The 21288-nt window shown below is 36.1% G+C and overlaps 1 protein-coding gene and 1 long non-coding RNA gene across 4 annotated transcripts; both read right to left on the bottom strand.

Moving 5' to 3' along the window:
• Positions 1-10174: 10174 nt before the first annotated feature.
• LOC110894605 lies at positions 10175-11248 on the bottom strand. The gene is made up of 2 exons (XR_002566553.2): positions 10780-11248; positions 10175-10546 (listed from the first exon to the last, which is right to left on the bottom strand). It is a non-coding gene; the product is annotated as an uncharacterized LOC110894605 (long non-coding RNA).
• Positions 11249-13887: 2639 nt separating this feature from the next.
• On the bottom strand, positions 13888-15955 carry LOC110894607. 3 transcript variants are annotated; one of them, XM_022141823.2, is made up of 5 exons: positions 15455-15955; positions 15127-15369; positions 14920-15053; positions 14492-14572; positions 13888-14376 (listed from the first exon to the last, which is right to left on the bottom strand). In XM_022141823.2, exons 1-5 carry the CDS (start codon positions 15489-15491, stop codon positions 14320-14322), a joined length of 552 nt encoding a protein of 183 aa, XP_021997515.1. In that variant the 5' UTR covers positions 15492-15955; the 3' UTR covers positions 13888-14319. The 3 variants fall into 3 exon arrangements, with proteins under 3 accessions (XP_021997515.1, XP_021997516.1, XP_021997514.1); XM_022141822.2 differs by having other exon boundaries at positions 14021-14376; positions 14450-14572; positions 15455-15950; XM_022141824.2 differs by lacking the exon at positions 14492-14572.
• Positions 15956-21288: the final 5333 nt, after the last annotated feature.

Genomic DNA, 21288 nt, shown 5'->3' with positions numbered 1-21288 from the left:
AATTAGATAAGAATAAATATTTGTTTTTCTATAAATAATTTTAAACAAAAATTTAGATAAGGATACACCTTTTTTATAAAAGACTTTTATTTACTATATAAAAGATAAATAATAATATTAATAATAATAACAACAATAATTGTTTTAAATAGTATTTCTTTATGAAAAAAAATTAAAAAGTATTATATTCCAACAAACGAAAACATACGTATGTACCTTAATTGAGAAAAATCCAACATTTTGCAGTTTTTTGTTTTTACTATTGTTTTTATTAAGTGGCTTTTATATTAAGCAAAATCAACAACCATCTTTTATATTATTAAAATCTTCCTATACTAATAAACAAAAATCTTTTTTAACACGTGTCACTTCCTCATGCTTTCTCCACGTGACATTATTTGGAATCCTTTATTAGAATTATATTAGATTATATTGCATTATTGTTTTTTCTTTCAATATAATTAAATAATTCTAGGTCCAGGGCATATGCTTTTATCAAACTATAAGTGTTTTTAGATGCATCACTATAATGGTTTGGACTCACTGTTATAGTCGCACAATTCTTTCAAGTGTCAAATTTAGACAAATTAGTTTCTCCTTTGTAATGTTAGACGTGGTGTTATAATTGGTTTGCACCCATCATTCATCGCACGTTGCATCAACATTTAGAAAGAACATCATTTTAAAAAATATAGCAATTCTATACTCCATTCAAAGAGAATTTATTTCTTATGGTATAATTCATAAAAAAATATGAAATACATAAAAATGTGGGGATCGATCTCCACCTTTTTGTACCATAAACTCTCTTGAATACAAAATTGAGACGAGTGTTTTATCTATCAAAATAAATAAACAAGCATGAAGGTCCTTAAAACTAACTAAAATAATTGTATCTCATAATTTGAATGCATCATGACAATATTATTCAACCATGTAATACATCTGTTTTTAAGCTAATAGTAAATATAAAAAACAAATAAAATGTTATAATAAGTAAATAGTAAATCAAAGTTCATTTTTGAAAGATAAATTATGACGACTGTATGTATTAATATATGACATTATATTTTGTTCAATACGTTCAATACACGGGTTTTTTTTAAAGATAGATCGTTTTTATTATTTATTATATAAATTTATACTTATACAAACCGTGTAATACACGGGGTTTTAACCTAGTAAATAATGTAAATAAAGCTCAAAGGAAAGCAATGCTGGTGTAAAAATTCCCATTGTGTTATAAGTATATTTTAATAGCTTTGGCCGATTTGGCATAAATATATAATGAATACATACTTTGTAGATGCACATAATCAAGAGTAGGGCTGCAAACGAACCAAACGTTTGGCGAACAGTTCATGAACTGTTCGGCGGGAAGTTTGTTTGTGTTTGTTCGTTTATGTTCGTGAACGTTCGGTAACGTGTTCGTTTTTGTTCGATAGTTCATTAGTGTTTTTAACTTTTGTATTTATTTAAATACTTCAAAATTCCGACAAATTAAATATCTAATAAGTGTTGATGTATTATATATTCTGTTTATGAACGATTGTTTGTGTTCGCCTATTTCTATTTTGTTCATGAACATTGTTTTGTGCTCATTTGTGTTCGTCAACGTTCGTTTTCGTCCGTTATCTAAAATTAACAAACAAACACAAACGAACACGAACAAGTTCATTTCCTTAACAAACGAACACGAACATAGAATCTCGTTCGATAAGTGTTCGTGAACGGTTCGCAAACACATATATTTCTTAACAAACAAACACGAACAAGGTCTTGTTCGTGTTTGTTTGGTTCATTTGCAGCCCTAATCATATTGCATAATATTATATTGTTACCAAAAACACACAACATAGAGTTGATTTACCCATCATCTCACCCTTATAATAAGGGCCTTATTCAAACAACCACCATGAAAATCACAAGGGTTCTTCTACGCAAAAAGAAGAATGCTACCCCAAAGCTTCCTGTTGAAATATCATTATAAATGCGCTCTTATTATTATTTGTTTGGATAGTTTCTAATATTTTCTGTTTGAGTAAACTGCCATTTTGGTCCCTGATGTTTGGCCAGTTTTGCCACTTTAGTCCAAATCTCAAAGTTTTTGCATCTTGGTCCTTGTGGTTTCATTTTTATTGCCATTTTGGTCTAAAAGCAAAATCAGGTCAGATTTCTAAAAAAAAACCCTGCTATTTTGTCCTTTTCCTTAGGGGTATTTTAGTCATTCTGTATTATTATAACTCATTATTGATTAAAAATAATAAAACTAAAAAATTGTTTGACCCTATATAAAGCCCACTGTCTTCCCTAATTGCACCAGTTGCAAATACCATAACCTAAACCCTAATTCCTCTCCAACACGATCAATGGACAATCTGGAAGGAACAAAGTTTACAACTGGTGCAATTGGCGTTTTTAGCAAGTTCGGTTGCAGGGTATAAGGAGAGATGGAGTAGTGATGAGAGAGATACAACGTCGAAAAAGGGTGGGAGACGGTCCAGGCTCACAGTGGGTCGAGCTGGACCATGAAGTTCAGTTTGGGTGGGAAGCATCTCGCTACTGCCGGTGAGGATTGTGTTATTCATGTCTGGCAAGTTGTGTTATTCATGTCTGGACCATAGCAGCGCAACAGCCAATGGCTACGATCTAGTGGTGGTCCTCTTGAAATCTGACGGCAAAGGGTGGTCTCTGTTCTGATTTACGCTAGATCCAGTGGCTACGAGCTTTAGGTACGTTTTTCGGTGAGTTGGACAAGAAGTGGTAGTGTGGTTTTGAGCCATTTGGGACGGCGTGGTGGTGGGTGGTACAGCAGAGGTGGTTGCGGGTTGTGAAGGTGGAGGAAAATCAAGTTGTAGGTGATTAGACGACCACGTCTCTGATTGCGACGAAAGCATCGTCTCATCCTCAATCACCGATTCCGACGCTATCGGTGGTGGTGCCGGCGGTTAACCGGTTGTTGTTGAAGGTTGAGAAGTGCCGACGGTTAACCGGTTGTTGTGGAAGGTTGAGAAGAAAAGAGGGTTTCCAAAAGGGTGTTATTCTTCTGTAGAGAATAAAATGGGAGAGAGGGGTTAATGCTGAAATGACCATTTTGCCCATGAGGAAAAGGACAAAATAGTAGGGTTTTTTTTTTGAGAAATCTGAGTTGATTTTGCTTTTGGACCAAAATGGCGATAAAAATGAAACCACAAGGACCCAGATGCAAAAACTTTGAGATTTGGACTAAAGTGGCAAAACTGGCCAAACCTTAGGGACCAAAATGGCAGTTTACTCTTCCTGTTTTATTTTGTGAGGTTTTGCTTGTTTTTGCTCGTTGGGCCGCTCCCCCTGTTTGTGTCGTTGGCCTGCTTCTCCTTTGGGCTCCTCTCCTTGGGCTTCTCTCCTTGGGCTCCGGCTGTTTCTCTTGGGCTCCAGCTGTCGCATATATGCTAGGGTTATTCCCCTTTTAAGGGGTGGTTGGTTGCTGCTTCTGATCATCAAGCATTTCAGCTCTCTTGCTACCTTTTGGTGTTCCTTGTCTTTCTCATTTTCTCACAAGTAAAATACGTGAGTAGTCTTGGAGTTATAGCATTTCTGTTTGTTCTTGTTGAACCTTTTGTATCACCAGTCAATCTTTGATGACTGGATGATTGCTTCGTTGTAATCGTTTGATTCTTTGAATAAAGTGGTGCTGTGATTTTGAATCTAAGTTTGTGACATGGTATCAGAGCCCCAAGGTTGAAATCGGGCTCTGGTTCTTCTTCCGCTGCGGTACATTGTTTCGATTGTCCTTCTCTTGTCTGATCTAGGGTTTCTTCCCTTGACGGCATCCTGTGATCTGATCTCTGTTTCCGGAGTGTTTCTTGCTCAGGGGAGACGGTGTAGATCTAGTAGGTGTGAAACCCTAAGGTCTAGGGTTTGTTTTTGTTGGTGCCTGGCTTCCAGTGATGGCGCTGCTGCTTGACACCCTTTCTGGGGTTGTTGTGTCCTTGTTGAAGAAGAAGATCCTCGTTGGTCCCATTAGGGCAAACCAACAGGAACTGACCTCCGGCTTTCTGACCTATGTCTTGCAACCCTAAGTGAAGGTTGCAGTCCTGGCCCCCTTCTCTGCTGGCACCCGCTGTGAGATTGCTCCTTTCCTTGTCTCTTTAATTTTGTTTTACATCACTGTGTCTTGAGTCTAGGCACCCTTGATACCGGGCTTTAGGCAAGACCGGTTTTGATTATTGGGACACAGAGAGGGTTCACTCTGTTGCATTGTGTCTGGTTTGGTCTGTTGAGTTGTGGCTCCCTGGTCATTGTCTGCGGAGGCACCTTAAGTGATGAACCTCTGATCGCACCTCTGTCCAGGCTTCGCCAGTGTGTGGTTGGTGCTCCTTGATTGCTTATCTGTTTTGGATCTTTGATTGCTTATCTGTTTTTAATCTTTGATTGCTTATCTGTTTGGTTCTTGACTGCTTATCTGTCTGGTTCTGTTGTCTGCTTATCGGTTTATTGATTGTTCTGTTCTGTGTTTCCTTATCTTGCCATTATGCTTGATAAAACTGAAATGGCTGTGACCTTGATTAGCAAGTTGGATGCCAGTGACCCACTATATCTTCATGCTAGTGACTCTAGTGGGCTCACAATTGTTAGCATAAAACTAAAAGGAACTGAAAATTATGTGGTCTGGTCTAATGCTATGAAACTTGCTTTAATGGCTAAAAATAAACTAGGTTTTGTTGATGGAACTTGCGTTAAATCGAAAGATAATGATGTGCTTGCTAGTTAGTGGGATCGATGTAATTCTATTGTTCTTACCTGGATTTTGAACTCAGTTTCTGATGAATTATATATTGGTCAAGTCTATTCTAAACTTGCTTCAGAAGTGTGGGATGATTTAAAAGACACCTATGATAAGGTTGATGGGTCTGTTGTGTTTAGCCTATATCAAAAAATTAACTCAGTCAGTCAAAATGGCTCTAGTGTGTCTGAATACTACCATAAAATTAACACTATGTGGAAACAGTTTGATGCCATGCTGCAACTGCCTTCTTGCACCTGTAATGCTTCTGCTAAATTTAATGAGTTTAGTCAGTTAATTAAGCTTATGCAATTCTTAATGGGTCTTGATGATATTTACCAACCTGTTAGGACCAATCTGTTAACTAGGGATCCTCTACCAACTATGCCTTCTCTATCATTTCTAGAGAAGAATCACATAGAGGATCTAATGGTGGGTCAAAAATTCCCAATGTTGGTTTTGCTGCTAAGACAAGCAATTTTTATGACAACAAAAAAAAGATTTAACAAGGGTCCCAACCCTAACCTTAAATGCTCTCATTGCAATAAAATTGGACATACTATTGACAAATGTTTTGAACTGCCTGGCTATCCCACCAATTATAGACAAAAACCTAATCAAAATGGTCAATGGTCTAAGTCTAACAATTCTGCTAATAACAGTAATAGCCCCTCTGTAAACAACTCTATGTGTGATAAAAATGCTAGTTCTTTGAATACCCTATCTGCTGATCAGTTTTCTAAGTTGCTAGGTTTGCTGAATGAAAATAAAACTAAAGATACCAATAAGTCCAATGTAGGAGGTAAATGCTTTAACTCCTTCTCTACTCTAGGTGGTTACAAAAACTCATTTTGTTTCAACTCTATAAACTCATCATCTCAGCTGTTGAACTGGATCATTGACTCTGGTGCAAACCAGCACATGGTCATGACCAGTGAAAACATGTTCAACTTAGTTGATGTCTCTGAATACAATATAACAATTAAACATCCTAATGGGACAGATGCTAAAGTTACAAAAATTGGATGTTTTAAGCTATCTGACTCTGTGATCTTAAAAGATGTCTTTGTAGTGCCTGAATATTATGTGAATCTCATTTCTGTGTATAAGCTTGCTAAAGACAACAAACTTAGAGTTATTTTTGATGAAAATACTTGCTATATTCAGGATTCCTGCACAAGGAAAACCCTGGTGACTGGTAGACAAACTGAGGGTTTGTACTTTTGTGGTAATCTTTTAGGCACTAATTTCTCTTGCTTAAGTAAAACTGAAAATATAAAGCTCTGGCACTCAAGACTGGGTCACCCAGCTGAACAAGTGTTAAAAGTTTTACAAATTAAAACTGAGTTAAACGACACCAGACCCTGTGACATCTGCCATAAGGCCAAACAACCCAGGGTACCCTTTCCCCTAAGTGACCACAGGTCAACTAAAGTAGGGGATCTGGTTCACTTAGATGTTTGGGGACCTTACAAGGTTACTAGTATAGACGGGTACAAATATTTTCTTACCATTGTAGACGACTTTACCAGATCTGTATGGGTCTATCTAATGAAATCTAAATCTGAAGTGTTTGAGAACATACAAAGTTTTTATAATCTGGTAAAAACCCAATTTGAAGTGAACGTTAAGATTTTTAGAAGTGATAACGGATCTGAATTCATTAACTCACAAATGACTAGCTTTGTTAAAACAAACGGTATCATCCATCAAACTTCGTGCACTTATACTCCACAACAAAGCGGTGTTGTGGAAAGAAAACACAGACACTTGCTAAATGTTGCAAGAGCTTTATTATTTCAGTCCAAAGTCCCTCTTAAATACTGGTCTGAATGTGTGCTTACTGCTTCCTACTTGATTAACAGGTTTCCCTCTTCTGTGCTGCATGGTAGTTCCCCTTATGAAAAACTTTTTGGCTTTAAACCTTCTCTTGATCACTTGAAAGTTTTTGGTTGCCTCTGTTTTTTTTCTGTTTTGGATAACACTGATAAACTAGAAGAACGTGCTGAAAAATGTGTCTTTATGGGGTATTCCAACTATAAAAAGGGTTATAAGGTCTGGAGTTTAGATCAAAAGAAATTCATCTTCTCCAGAGATGTCAGTTTTCATGAAACCATTTTTCCTTTTGAAAATAAAAACAACTCTCCAGATCAAGTCACTATAAATGTTTTAAACCAAATCAATTTTTTTGACAACATTGAAACTTCAAGTGATACAAATCCCTATGATGAAGAGAAGGACATTCCTGATTCTCCTGTTGAGACACAGCAACACAGTGACGAGGCTGAGCACACTGCTAATCAGCAGTCATTAGGATCTAATGGTATGAACCATGAATCCACTAGTGCTGAACCTGGTCCTGTGAGGGTTGAGTTGAACAGTTCTAATGATGAATCAAACCTTCCTGAGGGTACCCAAACCATTAGGAGATCATCTAGATCTGTGTCTGCCCCTAAGAAGTTTAATGACTTTGTTGTTGGACACGCCAAATATAGTTATGATAAAGTAGTAAATTACTCCAACTTGCCTAGGGAAAATATCTGTTTAGCTGCCAATGTTAACAAAACCATCGAACCGTCCACCTATAAAGAAGCCAGCAAGGACAAAAGGTGGATTGATGCGATGAATGAAGAGCTATCAGCTCTTCACAGAAACAACACCTGGGATATAGTGGACCTACCTAGTGGAAAAAACCCATTGGCTGTAAATGGGTTTTTAAAGTCAAATATAAATCCACGGGTGAGATTGATAGATTTAAAGCTAGACTCGTTGCTAAAGGTTATAACCAACGAGAGGGTATAGACTTTGAGGAAACATTCTCACCTGTGGTTAAAATGGTCACTGTCAAATGTGTCATCAGTTTGTCTGTCCAAAATAACTGGCCTATATACCAACTTGATGTTAATAATGCTTTTCTTTTTGGTCACCTTAAGGAAGAAGTTTAAACGAGTCTTCCGGATGGTCTAGGTGTCAAATATCAAAACAAAGTTTGCAAATTGAACAAGTCCTTGTATGGCCTCAAACAGGCCCCACGCATGTGGAACGAAAGACTTGTTCAGGCACTTGTTAAATTCGGGTTCATTCAGTCCAAATGTGATCATTCTATGTTTATCATGTCAACAAAGGACATCTTTGTTGTCTTACTTGTCTACGTAGATGATATTGTTATAACTGGAAATAATGAAGGGAAGTGACTGAAGTAAACAATTTTTTAAAAACTGAATTTCTAATCAAGGACCTTGGGCTCTTAAATTTTTTTCTTGGCATTGGGGTCATAAAACTGGGGATGGGGTGTGTCTCTCTCAAAGAAAATATTGCATGGACCTTCTCAATGAATATGGGATGAGTGGTAGCAAACCCATTGGTTGTCCTATTGACCAGAATCATGTTCTAACAAACTTAGTAAAAAGGAAACCAGTTTGGTTGATGTTACCCAATATAAAAAACTAATTGGTAAGTTGATTTATTTATCTCATACTTGCCCAGATATAGCATATTCAGTACATTACCTGTCTCAATTTATGCATCAACCCACCCACTGAAGCCCACACTCAGATTGCCTTCAAGGTGTTACGATACCTCAAAGGGGTACCTGGAACTGGGATTATGTTTAAAAGAACTGACACGTTCCATTTAACTGCCTATTCCAATTCAGACTGGGCAAAATGCACTGAAAGTAGAAGGTCAGTCACTGGTTTCTGTATCTTTCTTGGGGGCTCTTTAGTCTCTTGGAAAAGCAAAAAACAAAGTGTTGTGTCCCGATCATCTGCTGAAGCAGAGTACAGGTCAATGTGCAGCGCTACATGTGAGGTATTGTGGCTGATCAACATTCTTAGAGAGCTAAATGTTGAGGTCTCCCTTCCTATTACTCTAAAGTGTGACAGCTCCGCTGCCTTTTCCATTGCTACTAACCCTGTGTTTCATGACAAGACCATGCACTTTGAAGTTGACTTGTTCTTTTTACAAGAAAAAATAGCTTCGGGACAAATCAAGACTTGTGGTATAAAGACTGAACATCAGCTCGCTGACCTATTTACCAAAGGCCTTTTACCTACAGCTCATGCTCATATGTGTAAGTCCATTGGCCTTCTTAACCTATTTGCACATTTAAACTTGGGGGGGGGGGTGTTGAAATATCAGTATAAATGTGCTCTTATTATTATTTGTTTGGCTAGTTTCTAATATTTCCTGTTTTATTTTGTGAGGTTTGGCTTGTTTTTGCTCGTTGGGCCGCTCCCCCTGTTTGTGTCGCTGGTAGGGGTGTTCAAAAAAATCCGAATCCGAAACCGAATCCGAAATATCCGAAAACCCGTATCCGAAATATCCGAATTTTCGGATATCCGAATTTTCGGATATCCGAAAATCGGATAATCCGAAAATTCGGATTCGGATAGTGATTTTGAGAATTTTCGGATAATCGGATTATCCGAAAATATCCGAAAATTTAATTTTTATTTTTTTCGGATATCCGAATATCCGAAAATATCCGAAGTATCTGAAAAATATCCGAAGTATCCGAAAAATATCCGAAATATCCGAAAAAATATCCGAAATATCCGAAAAATATCCGAAGTATCCGAAAAATATCCGAAATATCCGAAAAAAATATCCGAAATATCCAAAAAATATCCGAAATTTATATTCGGATATCCGAAACTATCCGAAAAATCTGGTTCCAAATATTAAAAAATAATAAAAAATAAAATTTAAATAAAAAATTGGATATTCGGATATCCGATTAGATATCCGAACCCGAATCCGAAATTTCGGATATCCGAAAATCGGATATCCGAAATTTCGGATTCGGGTTCGGATGTCAATATTTCACTATCCGAAATTTCGGATATCCGATTTTCGGATATCCGAAATCCGGATTATCCGATCTTGTACACCCCTAGTCGCTGGCCTGCTTCTCCTTTGGGCTCCTCTCCTTGGGCTTCTCTCCTTGGGCTCCAACTGTTTCTCTTGGGCTCCAGCTGTCGCATATATGCTAGGGTTATTCCCCTTTTAAGGGGTGGTTGGTTGCTGCTTCTGATCATCGAGCATTTCAGCTCTCTTGCTACCTTTTGGTGTTCCTTGTCTTTCTCATTTTCTCACAAGTAAAATACGTGAGTAGTCTTAGAGTTATAGCATTTCTGTTTGTTCTTGTTGAACCTTTTGTATCACCAGTCAATCTGTGATGACTGGATGATTGCTTCGTTGTAATCGTTTGATTCTTTGAATAAAGTGGTGCTGTGATTTTGAATCTAAGTTTGTGACACTTCCATAGATCATAAAACCCTACATCATTACTCCATCAACATTGATCATAAAACCAACCAACATTACCCCATCATCAATCACTATAACTGAAAATGAAAATAATGACCACGAGAAGGAGGATCCTGTTTTTGGATGAACAAAAGAGAGTGATTAGAATTTAGATTTTTTGTTTATCAACACCAAACCAAACAACACAAACAATTTTTAGCAACAAACAAACATAAACACTAAACAACACAAGAAAAACACAAATTCAGCCCCTCAAATCCACCTGTAACACCGTCAATTACACACAGAAATTTTAAAGCCTACAAGATTGCGCAAAGTGACCTAAACCAAACAAAGAATTATATAAAAGCATAAAAAAGAGGTAGAGAATTTAAAAAAGATGTGAGTATACCCGGACGGGGGCGGCGGGATATCTTCAAATTTAAAGCTTAGAAAAACGTCATGTCGGAATTGAATCAAACAAAAATTATGAAGATGCATTGTCACCACTTGACAGCCGCTCAACGTCAACTGCCGGAAAAAAGCCAGCTATCTTAGCTTCACTGTTCCGTTTTTCATCTTTGTTTCATAACAAAAGTCGGCGACAGTGAAACAACACACAAATTACACGACTCTATTTCATAATCTCTCGCCAGTAAAACACAAACCCAAACTCCAAAGTCGTTGGAAACAACCCACCCTAACCCCAAATCGAAAGCCTTTAGTCAAAATAAATAACAAAAAAGGGTGGTTTGTTCGTTTACCTCACAGATCGGAACAACGAGCGGCGTTCAGCCCCCGGCGGTGGTACAGGATGGCAGATTCCAGTGGTATTACGGAGGGCTCAGAACAAGGGCGGTCCAGGAAGGTTCACAGACATTGCGATGGTGGTAGTTCTGTACAATATTGCCCCTCACCGACAGAATTTACATCCCTGTCCTTCGCCTGAAGTTAGCATGAGGTTGGCGGTGTGTGTTCCGACGGGAGGCGGTGTTTAGGTGGTGGAGCTTAGAGAGAGAAAGATTATGGCCGACGGTTAGGGGGTGACGGCGGCTAAGTAGTTGTGGTGGCGGTTGCCATTTTGTGACGGTGGCGTTGTGGTTGTACAGATTGTGACGGTGGCTTTGTGGTGGGTGGTTGTACAGTTATTGTGTGGTTTTAGGATGCATCTGGTTTTGATAAAGTCATAAAACAACAGCCTTACAAAATCACATGACTCATTGTTACTTCAATAAAAACGTGTGTTTGTATATATAAGAGTTAATTGCCCGGATGGTCCTCGTTGTTTCACTTTTTTCACGTATAGTTCCCTCCTTTTAAAAATAGCAGTTACACTTCCTATGGTCTGTTATTTTGTTGCTCGGATAGTTCTCCCGAGTAGATGTCAGTTATTTTGGAAATAGCAGGTATGCTCCCTATGGTTTGTCATTTTGTTACTCGAATAGTCCACTGAGTAAATGTCAGGGTCGAAGAACAAATATATAGTATTGCAAATATGCATCATTCAACGCGTTGTTTGTTAACTAGATATCCACGACCAAATTTGTTGAATACAGAGTTTTCCCAAAATAGAATTTTTACTGGTGCCGAACCAAATCGATTGCCGTACCGACATTGTTAGAACTGTTACCGCAATTTGTTTTTATGGTTTTTATTGATGGAAAACATGTGACACTTTCCTTTTGGGCTACATTAGTACCGCACCACTACTATAATTAATTCGCAACGCGTGGGGGATTTCACTAGTTCATATACATACATAACAATAACAATTTTCGAGGTACTCATATGTAAAAACTTTAATTGGAGATACGTTTGAGGAGCAATTGGTATTGAAACTGATGTTCAACATATAATATTTTTAATATTTTTTATAATTTCATCATTATAGTTACGCTAGTATACTTATAACATTTAACATACAATATTTTATTAAGATCAGAGTATGCCATTGTTATGTTTTTTTTCTACTTGTCGGTATACATTTAAAACTTAAACTGATATTTAAACTTCGATTACCCCTTTCGTTTTTATTAATATAATGTAGTGTTTTATAAAATTCTAAATATACCTTCGCGATATGCTTGTTATTCTCTATGATTCGATAAAAGTTCTATCCGAACAAGTTAAATATAGTTGGATTTTCTCGCGTCATAAACCAGACATATATGTGATCCTTCAAGTTTGGATAAAAGTTCAACAAGACCATTTGCTTGTGATCCTTCAAGTTTGGATAACTGTTTTTTGGTCCATACAGTTTTTATTTTGGGTGTTAAACTGTTGATTCCCTTTTAATTGGATTATATGTGAGTGTATGATGGTTTGATTTTTGTAATTACAATCATTAACAGTAAAGGTGGGAACCTAATTATTGGATAGAGTTATGGGGAATAGAAAGTTTGTTGATTTGTTCTCTATCACCATGTTATGTTGTTTTCTTACCCTATTATACTTCGGATCATTATCTTGGCCACTTGTAATAGGTCTAAAACTAAGCCATTTAAATTTTGTAACTATCTTGCTTCTAAAGGTGAGTTCATTTCCCTTGTGAAGGATGTTTTGAACTATCTTGCTCTTTTAATGTTTTGAAATGAACTTCAATCAATGTTCTATGTTTGTTGATTGATGACACAATGCTTATTTGATAAATACCCGTATCTTCTTTTAAACACTGGATTTTTCCTTACCACTCCATCACCACCTCATTGGCAGAAAGATGTTTGGAACTATCTTGCTCTTTTGTAGTTTTAAAATGAACTTCAATCAATGTTCTATGTTTGTTGATTGATGACATTGACACAAAATTTATACATTCGCACCTGTACGCGAGCGAAACCCGAGGGATTCGCTTATGTTGGTCTTATACTATTTGGAACACAAACATGCTTATATACTACAATCCTATACAGATGCAATCTTATTCTCAGAATTTATGTATACCTTAATTCATACGCAACTAGTACGCGCTATGCAGATCATACGACGATTGTTATAATCGCGGGTGCACACGGGATCATAGTAATTGGGCGTATAAGAACAATAGAGTGTACTACTGGGTATGGTAAGACACGGAACGTAACATGACACCGAATACGAAACAGACGTAATGTGGTCAAAACATGGTAGATACGCCGCTGGTACTTCCTATACATAAGTGTTTTGCACCATGTTACCAAACTTTCGTAAGACGTGCTATGAGAAATTCAGTGTTTTGCAGACCTTTTGGACCTAATACAAACTTTAAACGACTCACAAACACATTATATCTGGTTATCCACGACGAGACTTCATCATTAACACGCTACCTTCGTCTAACCAATACTTATACCATCCTTATACTCGTGTTTCGTTTATTAGTAGTCAATCGTTCACTTTTATACTCCTACTCTTCTCCATTATTCTTCTATACAAACCTCGTTCATAATCGAGTCTGTTTAAACGTTCGAATCCTAACTTATCTCTTTACCTTAAAACTATCTTCCTATGCTTAAACATTTAATCCTTGTGTGCCCGTACCATTGTAAACACATGCGTAACTTACAATCAATACGTGATGCTAGATATCCTATACGTGCAAACACTTGATTATACATTTACAATATACACAACCTATACTTTTATTTTTATACAAACTTATTACTAGATTTTTATATAAATTAAGCTTAATAAATTTCCTAATCTAATATTAATACTAGAATATGTTATTTTAGTGTTTAAATTAGAATCAAAGTAGTGTATGTAATGTATGCTTAATAAGTTTAATATATATATACCTAATCTCACATAATGTGCATTATTATATCAAACTTAATAAAAAAAAAAGAAAGAAAGTTGAATCCATGCACACCAATACAATCCAACGACAACAATACTAATATCACTTTAGGCTAGTATTCATTATATTATATCAAATAAATGTATGTTGAAAAAAAAAATATATATATATAAATAAAAGAGGGCAGCCCCCCTTCTTGCGACCAGAACTGCCAAGGTAGTTTGTTTGGGTGTTTTAATTAAAACTAGGGGTTACACCCGCGCTTCGCGGCGGGGCAACCCGATTTTTGATTCGATATAGCAATCGAAAGAGAAAAGTTACAAAATAAAGTCGTCGTAATAGGCCATTTGGGATCTAAAAACAGCCTGTAACAAAATTAGTTAGAAGTTGCACCTCTATATTTTAAATAAACTATTAAAAACACCATCTTGAAGGATACGTAAGCATGTCTTCCTGCAGAGCTGAAAACGACTTCATCTCCAGCTCTAAGGGACAAAGTTGACCTTTTAGTGCAAATCTTGCCATTGACTTAAATCGCACCCTTGCCACCAGTAATTTCAAGTAAAGTAATTGATGCACCTCCTTGCTACACAAAACAAAAAATCCATATTAATAATAGTTAACTAATTCTGATAAAGAATGAGTGAGGATAAGAATACTTGTGACTTTATGTGCCTCAAGCTACACAAAGATTTACTGACGGATTTATCGCTGATCCACAAGTCACATTGGTGACCTTGACCAACAGTGAAAATTTCATGTTCCATAACAATATGAGGATTCTGCAACAAATATCAAAATCAGATTTTCTGACACTAGTTATTCAACGTCAAATAATAACACAACTATAATCATTACATGTGTGTATCGTTTTGGGCAAGAATAGCTAACATTACAAGAGCATATCATATTGTTATTACTCATACCATATGATCACTTTCGAAACACACCTAAAATCATTACAAGCGTGTATCTTTTGGCCACGAATACTTATTATTACAAGTGCGTATCATATTGTTATTACTTGACGCAACATGATCACTTTCAAAACACGCTTCCAAACACTCCCTAACCCTAAAAACATAAAAATACAATCCCTTCTATCTTGTGATTGAACTGAAAGAACTACCTGAGGGCACTGAGAAAGGAGCTTTCCCCAAGCAACCCCAATGTTAGCCTTCAACTGTTGTTTCTTCCCACGATTCAACCCAGTCGAACCACCGTTAGCCTTTGTTTTCTTCTCAACATCAATCAACGAATTCCCTACAAACCAAACAAAACATCAACAACTTCACAAACAAATCAAACCATACTCAATTCAACAATCAACACACACCTAACGACATCGGCGACACCAACGGCTGACCTTCCGCCTCCAAAACCGGAGACTTCTCCGGCATATCAACACCTGTCACCTCCTCACACGCATCCGGCTCCTTCTTACACGGACCAGATGATCTAACCTCCTGTTCCTGCGACTCACATCCACCTGATTCCTTCACCACCGCCTCAATCGGCTCCGTTCCGGTGGTCGACGACCGCCTCCGCCGCCCGATCACCAAAACATCAAACATCAACACTAAACAACAAAAACCTAATCTCAATTTCACAAATTTCACAAATTTGAAACCCTAATTTTACGAAATTAACGAATAAAAAATTACCTTCGATCGCTTTCCTGTAGGAATTGGAGACGAGCATGGTGACGACAACGTGCGTTTGGATGACGATTAACTCCGTCTGGTTTCCACCATGATCGATTTCAGTTTTGGAATCAAATTGTTGCGAAGAAGAAGAAGAAATTGGGGGAAATGGTATGACGTTGCCTTTGTTCTAGAAGCCACAGCTGGTGGATCTAGTTTCAAGTGACCGAGGAAAACGATGACGACCGTCTTCAGCGTTGTAAGCCGCCGCCGTCCGTCGGTGGTCCACCGTGCCTACCACCTCTCACCCTTCCTCTGTCTAGATTCTCTCTCTAGAACCTCTGGGAACAAAAGTCGTATGATGAAGCCAAAGGTTAGTAAATTAACAACTGATATGTGCTGAGGGTGGAAATCAAAGACAAACGTCAATGGCAAAAACGAAAACTCGAAAAAAATCCCTGGCGCAAACAGACGATAGTAATTGATATATATAATAATGTTTCCACCCACCATGATATTACATTTGATATAATAAGTTAGTAAGTCACATGTTATAATATACTTAAATCTATTATGTCTCAAACAACAAAAGGGGAAGATATTCATGGCTGTTATCAGCCTTGGCGACCGCAGCCCTTTAATGGCTGAATTCAATTGTTTTTTTTAGTAGTTCAGCCACTATCTAATTGCATTTAAAGCCAACCAACCCAACCCTAATTCATCCCCTATAAAACTCAAGCCTCCTCCAAGCATTTTTCATTTTCTAAACACTCTCCATTCACTCACAAACTCTCTAAATTGTTGCTGAATTCAGGAGTTCGAGCAGATTCAGCACCCTTCACAAAAGTATGCATAACTCACTCATTTCTTATCCGATTCACTCGATTCTTTTTCCTACTTCTTTGGATTGACATTAGCTACGTTTCCAGTGGTTTTTCCATGGAAAACCAGGCCCTGGAACGTCCAACCAAAAAGGCTCCAAAGTTGACTGACTTTTCTGTTTTCATCTAAAACTTTGTTAAACTTAATAAACTTGAGTTAATCTCATCTCAAACCTATGTCCTATTGCTCATAATCAATTGAATGATTAGTTGGGTTTAAAAACAAGGCTGAGAAATGTTAAATCAGAGGATAAAACCTCACAAACATTCTGTTTTTGTTAGGTTTTTACCCACAAGAAGTGTTCAAGCTTGAAACTTGATGAATGTGTGATTGTTAGACTAGCTTGGGCTATCTATAATAAAATTCCACTCACTTCTTGATGTTTTCTCATAGATTAGTTGTTGTATTTCATTAATTCTTGTAAGTTCATGACCCTTCTTGTTGTTCATAACAACAAGTGTAGTGGTAAACAATAGAGGTACCTAAATGGAAGCTTTGTTCTTCCTACCTCATGTATGAATTCCATGATACTTAGAGGTGCCAAAACGAAGACTTTAATCTTCTACCTCATGCTTGACATATATGATATAGTACACTCTATGTAATACTTATATAACATTTAAACAAACCGAACTCTTGATGATGAACAAGTGGACATTGTCAAGTTAGTAAGTATATCATCTAAACATCATATGTGATGGATGATTATTTTCGTATGTCTATTTTCATGTCTTTAAACTTCAAATCCATAAACCCTAACGTAAACATCCTTTTAAACTCCAAGTCTCCAAATCAAACACATTCAACTTCCTAGTCTCAACAACCTCGTCACGTTGGATAAATCGGAAAGCACATGCAATTTTGTGAGTATACTCGAACCCATTTTTACTTTTAAACACTTTTGGGTGCAACATGTATTCTATGTAAAAACACGAAAACACTTGAAACTATTTGAATCACACTCTATCCATATTGAAACATGTTAATCTCCCGCTAGACTATTGGGAGTGAAACTTTGAATAATTTGATGCTTGTTAATCTCGTATGCTACGTAAACTATTTGTGTTGATATATGCTCATTAACTTTCCTAGCCCACCTTAACAATTATAGCGCTATAGGAGTAATGCACCGCCCACGAGACTTGGGGTATTGTTAAGTTAAACATGTTACCTCCCGCGATACTTTGGGATAGGCTATTTTAACGCATTGGATTCTTGGGTTTGAACATATTGTTACACAATCTCAGCGTACTAGTAACTTGCATATTGTTGTTCATGTTGGAAACGAGCACGTTAAACAATTTTATTCTATGTTATACTTTGTATCAAACTTGTATACTCGCCAACTTTTTGTTGATATATTTTAATACATGTTGCGGGATGATAGACAAGATGATGCTAAGTGAAGAAACAAGATTTAAGTGGACTTAGAAACACACCTAGATTAAACTATTTTGTTGTTGTGTATTCGAAACAATGTTGTTTATGTTGAATTCTTGTATTATACTTTAGCAATTTATGAAATCCAATTTAATTTATATTGTCACATACTGTTATGATGTTTTGAGCAATTTGTTCGTCTTATCCCGATGTTTCCGCTATCAGTTGGGGTGTGACACAATCTGTACCAACAAAATAAACATAAATAACACAAGAAGACACAAAAAAAAGAATCAGCCTCTCAAATCTATCTGCAACAAGTTGTAGAACAGAAGACAATGGTAAACAAAGCTAAACACAAGAGACTTAATGGAGCTATGATGCAAGAGAAGCTATACTAAATTACCGTGAACAAACACTACACTATCAGATGCTCTCAAATGTAAAAAAAAAAAATCCGACATGAAACAAAATGAGAAAACCAAACAGACTTTACTACTTCGTGCATACTAAATCTACTAAGACTAGTGGGTATGGGGGACGGCCAAGGCACGGCGAGGCCCGGCGCCGCCCCGGAACACCGCCCCCTTGGCCCGTTCCCGTCGTCTCCGTCTACTCACGGACGATCTCGCCGTGCCTCCTTCTCTCACATATATCTATACATACATACATATATATACATAAAGGGGATCATTCCCCAACCCCTTAGTCCATCCCCCTTAGACCCATCCTCATTTTCGATGACGTGGCGGGTGATGTGGCGGCCCATCCTCCCTCACCATACCTTCCAGTCTAACTAAAACATAAAATAATCAAGATTGAATCCAATGCACACGTGACTTTTATATGCTTAACTGGAAATGTAATTTTAACACAAATTTCCATGGTCAAACTTTGTAACAAAGGATTAGAGGACATAGTACTGATTAAGATGTGTTCATAAGGACTGATTTTCTAAAACGTGATGTGTTGTATTAATATTTTTAACCCTGTAGTTAAAGTAATTAAGAAAAGTAATAGAACATCTATCTATCTACTATAATAAAAGAAATCAAATTTTGAACACGTGTCATTCATTGAAGCCATCTATTTTTATAGATAATTAATATCAATTATAAGATAATTATACAATTAAATTTAATATAAATTTAAACAATTCATATAGGAGATAATATATATAATATTTTAAAATAGGGTAAATTACAACAATCGTCCTTTATGTCTGTCACGTATTGCAAACTGTGTCATTTGTCTTCAATAATTATAGAAAACGTACTCGATGTTTGCAAACCCTTGCAAGTTATGTCCTTTAACCCTAACTCAGTTAATTTAAATGATTTATTTATTTTATTAACCTAAAATAGTTAAGGGTAGAATCTATTTAAAAAATGTTTAAAAGGTGTTTATTGGTTCTATACTTATATTTTCGTGTTCAATTCTCAACTCAAATACGGTAGTCACTATGTTTACGTGACATTTATAAGAACAATCACCGCAATCACCCCATCCATCGTATATCGAGTATATCCGTTAGTTCTTTTAAGATATAAATTTTTATTAGATTCATTCAACCCGTGTAATAAACGAGGTTTTTTTAAAGATATAACATTTTTATTTTTTACTATACAAAATTACTTTTATGCAACTCGTGTAATACTCGGGGTTTTAAAAATATAACTTTTTTTTATTATGTAGTATATAAAATTACATTTATTCAATACATATAATACATAGGATTTATAAAGATATAACTTTTTATTGTTTGGTATATAAAATTACATGTGTTCAACCCGTATAACACAGCCTCCCGCTTTAGTCTCCCTAACGGTCGAACTTAGTCTCGCTCCTCAGCTCGACGAGGTTCTTAAAAATGTAACTTTTTTATTATTTATTATATAAAATTAAATTTACTCAACTCATACAATACATGGGGTTCTTAAAGATATAACTTTTTTTATTATTTAATATATAAAATTACATTTATTCAACAAATGTAATAAACGAGATTTTTAAATACATATTGTTTTATTAGTTGGTATATAAAATTGCATTTATTCAACCTGTGTAATAAACGGGATTTTTAAAGATATATTTTTTATTATTTGGTATATAAAATTGCATTTATTCAACCCGTGTAATACACGGGGTTCTAACCTAGTGTATATCATAAGCTAACCACAATAAGTAGCGTCTTTTAAATTTAAAAGTTGTTTATTTTTTTGTCAAAATATATTTGCAAATAGACATTTCTAACATACTAGTGGCAGATCCAGGAAACTTTTCCAAGGGGTTCACTTTTTTAAATGTTCCAATTTCATATGCCTGAACATAAAAAAAAAAAGTTTGGGTTGGTTCGACAGTTCGGGTCAGATAAGGTTCATCACATAATAAAACCTAAGGGTCCAAGAACCATTAAACCCGCTTAGGACCCGAACCATATGTGCATTTAAAGGGTTAGTTTTAGTTCTTGATTTCTGATTCTAGGTCGGTTTGGGTTCGATTCTCACGGGTTTTAACCGATGCTTAGTCCTACTTGCACGTGATTTTATGTATGCTAGTTAAATAGTTATGGTTAACTATGTGTTATCAATTGTTATTTAACACATAATTACTTAATTCTAAAATTATCTTGCATTTGATTGGAAAAATAGATTGCCAAATAAAAGATTGACACGTGCGCATTGCGATGTGTGCGAGGAAGGAAGAAACATCGCAATAGAGTTTAATTATCTATGAGTTAATTGTTTGAAGCCGCGTTCGTTGCGGCGCACTAAAAGGCCATAAGATTAATTTAATGCAACATAAATACTTACTTATACTCCAATTTGCTCCTATTTTGGTAACCCAGCTATGTATATGAGCACCTAAGACCAATAGAACTTCAGCAGCAGATAAGTACATAACATGTTTCTCAAGTCTTTCACCGGTACAAAATAGAGACACTTGAACAAATTCACAGATTAAATAATTATTACTTTTGTTAAAAAAAGTGGTGAAGATGTTATTGCATATAAAATTTTAACATAAAACTAAACATAAATACACGTTCCTAACTTCTCAAAGCTAATGTGCATACTTAGTGTCCTGAATGTACAACCAATTTAAGTACAAACCAGCTAAATCCCTTATCTGTAATGCAACAATTGAAGAACCCAAATTGCCTAATGTACAACTCTTTACTATTTCTACAACATGTTAGAAATAACCCGTTGATGTGGCCTTAGGGATCATTTGGTAACATTACCAATATGACATAACTAGTCCCCGATAATTACTTGATGGTAGTAATTGTAATTATTGATTAGTATTAAGGGGCAATTATGATTTCCCTTTAGGTACCATTAATAGAGAAAACATAGAGTTTTATAACGGATCACCATTCATGACCATTATTCATTGATCTTTATATATTGATAACAAGTGGTGATCAAAACTCTAGAGTAGAACACCAATACTAAAAATACTAAAATTATCTCTAAGGTGATCCATCAACCTAAGGTACCATAACGGGAATCATGGCTTCATCTTTATTCTCAAAGATAATCATCCCTACAAGTAAGTATCTCTATCTTTGTATCTATATTTGGATTATG

This window comes from Helianthus annuus, chromosome 12 (genome assembly GCF_002127325.2).
Source record: "Helianthus annuus cultivar XRQ/B chromosome 12, HanXRQr2.0-SUNRISE, whole genome shotgun sequence".
Classification (NCBI taxonomy): domain Eukaryota; kingdom Viridiplantae; phylum Streptophyta; class Magnoliopsida; order Asterales; family Asteraceae; genus Helianthus; species Helianthus annuus.
This window is presented reverse-complemented; position numbering and strand designations above follow the sequence as displayed.